The sequence below is a fragment of the Acinonyx jubatus genome, chromosome C2 (genome assembly GCF_027475565.1).
Source record: "Acinonyx jubatus isolate Ajub_Pintada_27869175 chromosome C2, VMU_Ajub_asm_v1.0, whole genome shotgun sequence".
Taxonomy (NCBI): Eukaryota; Metazoa; Chordata; class Mammalia; order Carnivora; family Felidae; genus Acinonyx; species Acinonyx jubatus.
Window position 1 is genome coordinate 14480319 of NC_069384.1, and position 9663 is coordinate 14489981.

Below are 9663 nucleotides of genomic sequence, written 5' to 3' on the forward strand. Positions count from 1 at the left end.
TTTTCCACTTGCAAAAGGAAAAGGAGGGCCCTTGAACTTCCTCAAACAAGTGCTTTGCACATTGAACTTGTCCTATTTTCTTTCCTGTGATTTTTCTCTGCCTGTCCAAATGCATTATCCTCTAAGTCCCAACCTGAGCTTTACATTTTCTGGAAAAAGTCCTCCGATCTTCATTTCTTTTCTCATGAGATTATGTCAGTCTAACTACAGTTATAGTTAGTTTGTAATGTTGTTGATAGCTGCGTGTCAATTCCATTACACTGTTGCTTAAACTTGCACCCTCCAAGACCTAGCATAAACCCTGGCATGTAGCAGGGACAAATAAATATTTATTTAATGAACTTGTCTTCTTGTATTTGAAATATGAATCTCTTTGAGTAGATGCTTGTTAGCATGAAATATTTGGTAGACACACCTGAAGAAGTTCCTAGACAGTAAAGTGCCCATATGATGAACTGAAATGAGGTGTCGAGATACTTACAAAGTAAAGCTCGTGGTATCTGCTCCAAAGCTTCAAAATGAAGAAATGTAGCTTATGATCAGCTTCATCACTTCTGGTAGATATTAAAAGAATTGAAGGTGTTTTGTTTTGTGTGTGTGTGTGTGTGTGTGTGTGTGTGTGTGTGTGTAGTGCACATAATGGGTCAGACAAACTGAAGAATGCTCTCAGAATACCCAAAGGTATTAAAGCAGAGTCCATAAACCAGAAATTGGTCTCAATTGGTCTTAATTACCTGAAAGAAAGTAAAAAGATAATCTAAGTCTTGCTATTACTTCTAGGTCTAGGATGATAAAAGATGGGTGTGATCCTAACAGACAACTTAGATGTTCTGGAACCGAGAAGTTCATCACAAAAAATGCCATTTCCCCCCTCTAATTGCAGTTGAACCAGTCATTGAAATTATAAACATCATCACAATTACTACATTCATCTGCAACAGTGGAATAATATTTAACAAGTGAGTAGCTCAACATTATTTTAGATTTATGAAATATCCATGCATTTATTCAGTAGTCCTCGCCCATAATACTTTATTCATGCAGGGAGCAATACAATATTGCATTTTCACTGTCCTATCTCCATCCCAATTGGGTGATAGGTCCAGTGTTCACCGTTAAGAACTATCCCAAGCAGCTCATGTCCCAAATACCCATCTAAATCAGAGGTTCCAAACAAAAGAATATTTTTGCCTCCAGAGGACAATTGGCAAAGTCTGGAGACATATACAGTTGCCACAACAGAAGTATGGTGTGTGTGGGGAAGGTGGGAGAGGCAGTGCTACTGGAATCTAATGGAAGAGGCCAGGGATGCTGCTAAACATCTTACGATGCACAAGACAGCTCTATCCTAACAAAGAAAGATCCAACCCAAATGTGAATAGTGCCAAGAGCCCTGGAAACCACGGAGACAGTAAATGCTTGGTTAAAGTGCAAGAAACAAAGCAAAAAGGTAGAGAATGAAAAAGAAGGGCATGACCAAAGGGGGGGGGGATCATGACAAAGTAAGCGAATAGAGCAAACATGAGAAATATGATGATGCGAAATAGCACAAGATGGGCAAACAGATTAACAATTATCGTGGAAAATAAATTCTCCGAACGTTGCCCTCTGCCCTAATATGTTTCACGTGCAAAGCTAGGCTTGAGTTGTGTTTTTAGTAGTACTATGCTGGAGAGTGTGGGGTGATCATTAGCAGAAAAGAAATTATTCCTATGAATACACATAAATGTGTATTAAGAGGTTTCAATATTCCAGTGAGCCATCACAAAACTGCTGGAAATCTCTCTTACAAATTAGACATGAGAATCTGAGAAAATGATCTTAAAAAACTATGAACATAATTTTATAAACTGAGAGGAAGATTCTTTATAAGTAAAATTTTAATTTACTCTTGCTTAAAGTCTTGCGCACGAATTTAAACTATATATTTTAGGAGATAGGTACTGTCAGCCCATATTTTCAAGAAAATGGAGACCGTGGTAGTTAATTTTGTTTAATGTTTATTATTATTATTTTTTTGAGGGGGGGAGGGGCAGTGAAAGAGGAGAGAGAGGATCCCAAGCAGACTCCATGCTGTCAGCACAGAGCCTGACTTGGGACTCCATCTCACAAACTGTGAGATCATGACCTGAGCTGAAATCAAGAGTCAGATGCTTAACTGAGCCAGCTAGGCGCCCCACCAATAAATCCCTTTTAGGGCAAACCCTATTTGGCATCTATTTATCAAAGGACTACAACTAACACATTGGATCAGCAACCAGGTTTATTTTTTTTTTAATTTTTTAATGTTAATTTTTGTTTTTGAGAAAGAGATAGAGCATGAGCCAGGTAGGGGCAGAGAGAGAAGAAGACACAGAATCTGAAGCAGGCTCTAGGCTCTGAACTGTGAGATCATGACCTGAGCCAAAGTCAGACGCTTAACTGACTGAGCCACCCAGACACCCCAAGATTTGTTTATTTTTTTATATGAAGTGGTAACTTACTCTTTGGATTGTCAGTAACGAGTTTTGTGTGATTTACTCACGTTTTTTGAAATCATTTTTGTTTTATTACTATTGAAACTTAAATTTTTTTGTCTCCATTACTGCACTTGCTGCATGATGGTGAGTTAGAATTGTATGTGTGTGAACTTCATGAAGGCAGGGAATTTAGGCCTTTGTTCAGAACAATGTCTTGTCTATAATCAGAAATCAATAAATATTTTTTCAACGAATGCCTGACTAAAATAATTCTCTAAAGCAATCAGATGAACAAATCCACCTACCAGGGGAAATAAACCTTTTAACATGCAATATATGACATGTATTTGAATTGTGCTTTAAATTTCTTGTTTCCTATTGAGTAACTTATGTCATATGAAACAGATAATACAAAACAAAACAAAAAGATGCTTTCCTAATGAAGACAGTCAAAGGTGTGGGATGCATTCAATACATGTACCATATGAATAAAAAAAATGGAATGCCATAATTCATGGTAGAAAAAAAGTTTATTTTAAATGCCAATTCTAGGGATGCCTGGGTGGCTCAGTCGGTTGGGCGGCTGACTTCGGCTCGGGTCGTGATCTCATGGTCCATGAGTCTGTGAGTTCGAGTCCCGGGTCGGGCTCTGTGCTGACAGCTCAGAGCCTGAGCCTGCTCCGAGCTCTGTGTCATCCTCTCTCTCTGTACCTCCTCCGCTCACACACTCTCTCTCTCTCTCAAAAATAAATAAACGTTAAAAATTGTTTAAATGCCAATTCTATTTGAAATTTAAGTGAAAGAATTCTAAGATAACAATAAGAGAAGAATCTTAGAAAGAAAGTAACAGAAGGGATTCTGGGCATTGACATAAGAATGAAATTTCAACATATATCTCATATGTCTGATTTAGAAAAAAAGGTCACTTTGTCCACAGTGAATCACACACTTCTGGGAGGACTGTGATGGCAAGTCCTGCTGAAGGAGATGGTCAGTGATTGCAGATACTGGACAAGCTGCATGTTAACACTTCATAAGGTACAAACATAACCATGAGATAATGGGGGATATTCAGTAAGCTGACCTAAAAAAGCGAGAGCTAAAAGCTGGTTGGTTACAAGTTGACTGGCAACTCCTGGAAGAAAAAAAAGTTGGACGACAGAAGCTGGACCCACAGCCCAGAGATTGGAAACCAGTGCTCCCATAACCAAAAGACCCAAGGCCAATGTTTCCACATCCCAGAGATCCAGCATAATTTGTTTGGCAGGGTCCGAAGAAGATGGAATTCTTTGGACAGAAGCAGGATGTCTGGTAGGATCTGGCCCCGGTACAGGATGTCCAGCAGCTGGTGGGCTCACAGTAGGTCTCCTGGCAGCCACCAAAGAGAGAGGAGCCCAGCTGGCAGGTGCTGGGAGAGTAGACTGCATTGCTGGGGTAGAAAGAGTCATAGGTGGAAACGGGGTGCCCCAGGTAACCTCCAAGAGAGCTGGAGGAGAAGCTTCCAGAACTGCGGTTGTAGTGCATGTTGGGAGTTCTGAGTTCAGCTGAGTTGCAGAGAGGTTTGGTGAGTGTGACTGTTACCTCCTACTAGAACCTTATTATATACCCTAGCAATGGGGTGGTAGCATGTGCCCTTTTTAATAAGAATGCTTAATTAGGCTCCAGTCAAAATGAAATCCATTAACCATCAAAGCCCTTTTTTATGAACACAGACTTTTAAATGAAAGAATCTCATTAGTTTTTCAAAGCGATTGTTCATGAGGTAAAAATGTCACCTCTCATTCACCTGGCTTGGGTAGATGAATGTAATTGTATGGTAAGTGTCCCTTTAAGATTGGTGTTTTATTCATCTACCCTCAAGATATTGTATCGAATGGGTAACACAGTGAGAAATTTGCCATGTTTAAAGTTCTCAAAAAAGTGCTTTGTAGGCTGGAGGGGATATTTATTTTGTTCCAAGTTTAGGAACCCAATTGAGAACAACAATAACAACAACAAAATCCTTACTCTCTGTTTCCTATCCCAAATCTTGTGGCCCTTATAGAAGAAATAAACCCCTATGCACTCCTAATTGATGGAAAAGCTAAATGAATATCCTACACATTTGGATTTTGGTTTTCCTACAACACAAGTGCCCAAGCTGCTTTTGTGTGTATAAGTATTTGATTTAAAAATAGAGGGTCTAATATCTGCAGGAGTACTTTGAAGATTACATTGTAAAAATACTGAAGTCGGGGAATCCTTGCCCTGAAGTTGACTTGCTTCCTGTTAGAGTCACCGATAAATTGTCAAAAACTCTTCACCCCTATAAAGTTTAAGTAATTTTTTGGTGGTGTTGATGTGATTGAAAACGAGAGAATAAGCACTACACATAAAAAAATGGGTCTTTTAGTCTCGTAGTTTCCTCTCATAGGGTGGGAATTTTACTATAGAAGGTAAAGGAAATCAAGAAAATAGGAAAGTGTCTACCCTATGTAGACTTCAAAGAAATAACAAATGTTTGAAGAATTCATAGTTACAAATGACTTTTACAAATTGAAATGGGGTGGGGGAAATCAGAAAAGACAATAATGTGAAATTCAGAATGAATGCCTTGGATTCTGCCCAGAGGATTAGCATCATTAGTATCTTTCTAGACTCTCCGGCCAAGGTCATCATTGACTGCAAGTGGAGTAGTGCATGGTTATAGGAAATGGCTTAAAATATCCTGTGGGAATGGGCAAACCTCCTAGGATGCCCATCTTCAAAAATTGAAATGTTGTCGAGTGGAAATGAGCTGAGACTCATTCTAGAAAGAACTGAGATTACTAGGTGGAAGCTTTAAGGTAAGATTCAGCTAAAAATCTAAGACAAGCCACTGTTGTAGGTAATGAGATTTCCATCTTGAGGGCACTGGGAATAGCTTATCAGCATGTTGTCAATAGGAATCCAACCTGGTAGAGGACTGGAGATAACTGTTAACCTCCCTTCCAAATTGTAGACTTCATGGGTCTGAACTTTTTGAGTAGATGAATTGGTTTTCAAGAATGTTTCATATATTACCCAACATAGTTTGTCCTCTTTCTAAAATAAGCAAATCTTATTTATTAGGCTTCTTAATTATGAATAGCAGAAAGCATTCTACTATATTCCAAACCTTCCTATTTTATTTGTGTATAAAATATTGAACATTGGGGTGCCTGGGTGACTCAGTCAGTTGAGCATCCAACTCTTGATTTCAGCTCAGGTCATGATCCCAGAGTTGTGAGAACGAGCCTTGTGGCAGGCTCTATGCTGAGCGTGGAGACTTCTTAAGATTCTCTCTCTCCATCTGCCCCTCCCCCGCTGACAATCTTTCTCTCTCGTCTCAAAAACAAAAATAAAAACAAAAACAAAAATATGGAACACCAAAACATCCGTGTATTCAACTCACCTAAATCGAATTTGCTTTTGGATGTCATCTGCTCTTATATAAGCTGTTTCTGTGGAAGAATATTCTATAAGTCACGTATTAGGGAATTTTTTTACATTCTTACTTCCACAAAATGGAGGTTTTTTCACTCCAACACTTTTGTTCAGAAGTGGAGGGGAAATGCTGTACGGTGAAATGAACAAATCAAACAGCACAGAAGCCACAGGAAGATAAACTTTCTCAATCTCTCTACTTCCTCAAGGTATCAATCTTCATTACCCTACTACATTGAGGTGGAATATGAGTCATAGAACAAGAAAAAATATGACCATTATTTTAGAAATTTTGTAATGCTTGTCAGAAACACCTGAAAACAATTTAAGTCAAAGTGATGTATGTTGCTTTCTGAGGCAAGGAAGAATCTCCTTAAGATGGCTCCTTTGGTCCAATACTTCAAGGCAATTACCTTATAAACTTTCTTTAGAACAAGAACATTTTCCAGAGTCTGGGGAGTTTTTTGTTTTTTTTTTTTAATGATCAACACTACTTCTGATTAAAGATAGAAATACATTGGGCATTTTTGCCACGTTTTGGTTTTTTAGTGCTTTTTCAGCAATCTTAGATGAATCACCTCTAACATTCCAAAATAGCATAAAGCAATTTATAATATTTAATTCATACCACAGTAAACACACACATACACACATACACACACAAGAAAGAAAAACTAAGATTGATATATATATATATACATATATATATACATATATATATATGTATATATATATATATATATATAAAAGTTTATTTAGAAAGAGGGAGAGGGAGCAGGTGGGGGAGGGCAGAGACACACACACACACACACACACACACACACAGAGAGAGAGAGAGAGAGAGAGAGAGAGAGAGAGAGAATCCCAAGCAGGCTCCATGCTGTCAGTGCAGAGCCTGACACAGGGCTCGATCCTATGAACTGTGAGATCATGACCTGAGCCGAAATCAAGAGTCCGACATTCAACTGACTGAACCACCCAGGCGCCCCCAAGATTGACTCTTATTAGTTTTCATACACTTTAAGCAAACCCTGAATTCCTCAGTTCCCTGAAATAAGGGAATCTCAGTTAATATTTCACTGAAGCCATTCAAATTGAGATCTGACTTTTAAAAAATCCTCATACATCTTGCATATTACCATTGCTGCTTCCTGATGATACCATTCATTAAGGAAACTTGCTTGGCAACAATCAATGTATGTTTTTGTTTAAAAGAAATGACTATGAATAGATCAGTTAGTTAGCAACTTTGCCATCCAGATGGCAACAATTTGAGGCAGATTGTGAAAGGGGTATCAATTATTTTTAATTAAGCCAGCCTTCCTCCTCCCAGACACTGTCTACCTCTAAAGCAGTTCTCTGAGTGATCTGCTGGGTGACCTTTGGTAGAGGAAGATGACTAATAGCTTTGAAGATTCAACGCTATTACCTGAATTTCGAGCCACAAACATTACTGTGCTTTCCAGTTGTAAAACCACAAAAACTACATGCGTTTGATTGTGATGATCTTTTCAATTCAATTAAAAGCAGAAGGTAACCTGTTTTTATGTGTCATGCAAACGGCACACCCAATGATAAGGGTATATAAGTGCCCCAGTCCAAGATGTGACATTCAAACTCAGAATCTTGCTGTAAAGCACATCTCCTGTCACCATGTCCCACAATTGCTGCTCTGGAAACATCTCCTCTCAGTCCCTTGGGGGGTTCCTGCGCTACCCAGGATCTTCCTGTGGATCTCTCTACCCCAACAACCTGTTCTTCAGCACTAATCTCCGCTCTCCCAGCAGCTGCCAGCTGGGCTCCTCTCTCTACAGCGGCTGTCAGGAGACCTGCTGTGACCCCACCGGCTTCCGGACATCCTACCTGGTGTCCAGCCCCTGCCAGACGTCCTGCTACCGACCAAGGACCTCCATGTTCTACAGTCCCTGCCAGACAACGTATTCTGGGTCTCTGGACTTTGGCTCCAATGGCTTTCAATCTTTTGGTTATGGCTCTCCCTTTCTGGGCTTTGGATCCAGTGGTTTCCAATCAATGGGGTGTGGTCCCAATGCTTTTTCATCCCTGAGTTGTAGATCGAGCTTTTATCGTCCAATGTCCTTCTCTTCTAGAAGTTGCCAGTCTGCTTTTTACCAACCAACCTGTGGATCTGGCTTCTACTAATCTTATGTTTGAACATAATACCTCCTATGTCTAGAAATTTAACGAAATAACTACTATATCAAGATCCGTGTGGCCTATTGATCTCCTGTCCTATCATTAGCTTACAAATTTGACTTATACTGTTACCTATTATGGATTAGAAATAACTTGAATTCCAGTAATTGGAAAATACATTCATTGAAGAAAGATGTCGAAGCAGTTTTCTTGTAGTTATATAGATGTAGTACTGAGGCATGTTTCTTTCTTAATATCAACTAGTTATTTCTTCTAGTGCATTTGTTTCAAATTTTACAAAATGGAAAAATGTAAGTTTAAATAAAATATATATTATATGACCTTCACATATAAGATTTTCATATTACTTGTTTACTCTGTGTCTTCAAAACTACTTTTAAACATCTGAATGGATATTTCTGATATTTGTGTTTATCATTTAAATTTTTTTTACTTTAGCAAGTAAAGTCATCAGGGCACCTAGATGGCTTGAGTAAGCATCAGACTCTTGATTTCAGCTCGGGTCATGGTCTCACAGGGTGTGAGTTCGAGCCCCATGTCAGGCTCTATGCAGACAGTGCAGAGCCTGCTTGGGATTCTCTCTCCCTTTCTCTCTGCCCCTCGCCTTCTCTCATGCTCGCTCTCTCTCTCTGTCAAAATAAATAAACATTTTTTTAAGTCAAATCATCAACTGTCTTTTTGGTTTGAAATAAATGATTTCATCTTTAATGTCTACTCCATATCTTCACATGATAAAATCTAGACATATATTTTTATTGAAAATTTTTTTACATTTATTTATTTTTGAGAGACAGAGTGAGACAAAGTGAGAATGAGGGAGAGGCAGACAGAGAGGGAGACACAGGATCGGAAGCAGGCTCCAGGCTCTGAGCTGTCAGCACAGAGCCCGACGCAGGGCTCGAACCCACAGACCATGAGATCATGACCTGAGTCGAAGTCGGACTCTCAACTGACTGAGCCACCCAGGTGCCCCTAGACATATATTTTTAAGAAAACAAACAACTGTGGCCTTTTGTTCTGTACGGAGTGAGAAATTTCAATGTTTTTATGCAGAATAATTATAAATTGTAAAGGATATTAAACATACTACATAATTTTAGAAAGAAGATTACTCTAATAACTGTATCCTAAAATATAAGAGAAAGTGGACTGAAGTTCTCCAGTAGTAAGTTAGACGTTACTGAATTAGATTTGGTGAGGCTTCCATTAACCCCGTTCTGCTGACATAGAAGAAATCAAGTCTCAAGTGTTGAATCACTACACTGTACATCTGAAACTAATATAACACTGTGTGTTAACTACAATGGAATTAAAATTTTAATAATAATGGGAAAAAGAGATCAAGTCTCTAAATTAAATATCTAACACATTCCAATATTTATTAGTAGGCAAGCACAGCAGAGTCAGTCCTGTAAGTTTGGTGAAGTCCCAACATGCTCCTGCTTTGCGGTTGTTTGGTTGATAACACTCATTGGAAAATAACAACGACAAAACAAAACTCAAAGCCGATGCAAATATTCTGTTTCAGCATTCAGCCAAACATCCGGGCAGATGACAACCTTCGAATCAGCACCTCTGTCCCAGA

At 38.9% G+C, this 9663-nt stretch overlaps 2 protein-coding genes across 2 annotated transcripts; one reads left to right on the forward strand and one right to left on the reverse strand.

The window, feature by feature from the left end:
* Window positions 1-3223: 3223 nt before the first annotated feature.
* LOC106988643 (keratin-associated protein 15-1) lies at window positions 3224-4063 on the reverse strand. Its single transcript, XM_015087111.3, has one exon. The coding sequence runs from the start codon at window positions 3981-3983 to the stop codon at window positions 3531-3533; it is 453 nt and encodes a 150-aa protein (XP_014942597.1). The 5' UTR covers window positions 3984-4063; the 3' UTR covers window positions 3224-3530.
* Window positions 4064-7496: 3433 nt separating this feature from the next.
* Window positions 7497-8744, forward strand: LOC106988642 (keratin-associated protein 13-1-like). Its single transcript, XM_015087110.3, has one exon. It carries the CDS (start codon window positions 7557-7559, stop codon window positions 8061-8063), a length of 507 nt encoding a protein of 168 aa, XP_014942596.1. The 5' UTR covers window positions 7497-7556; the 3' UTR covers window positions 8064-8744.
* The last annotated feature ends 919 nt before the right edge of the window (window positions 8745-9663 follow it).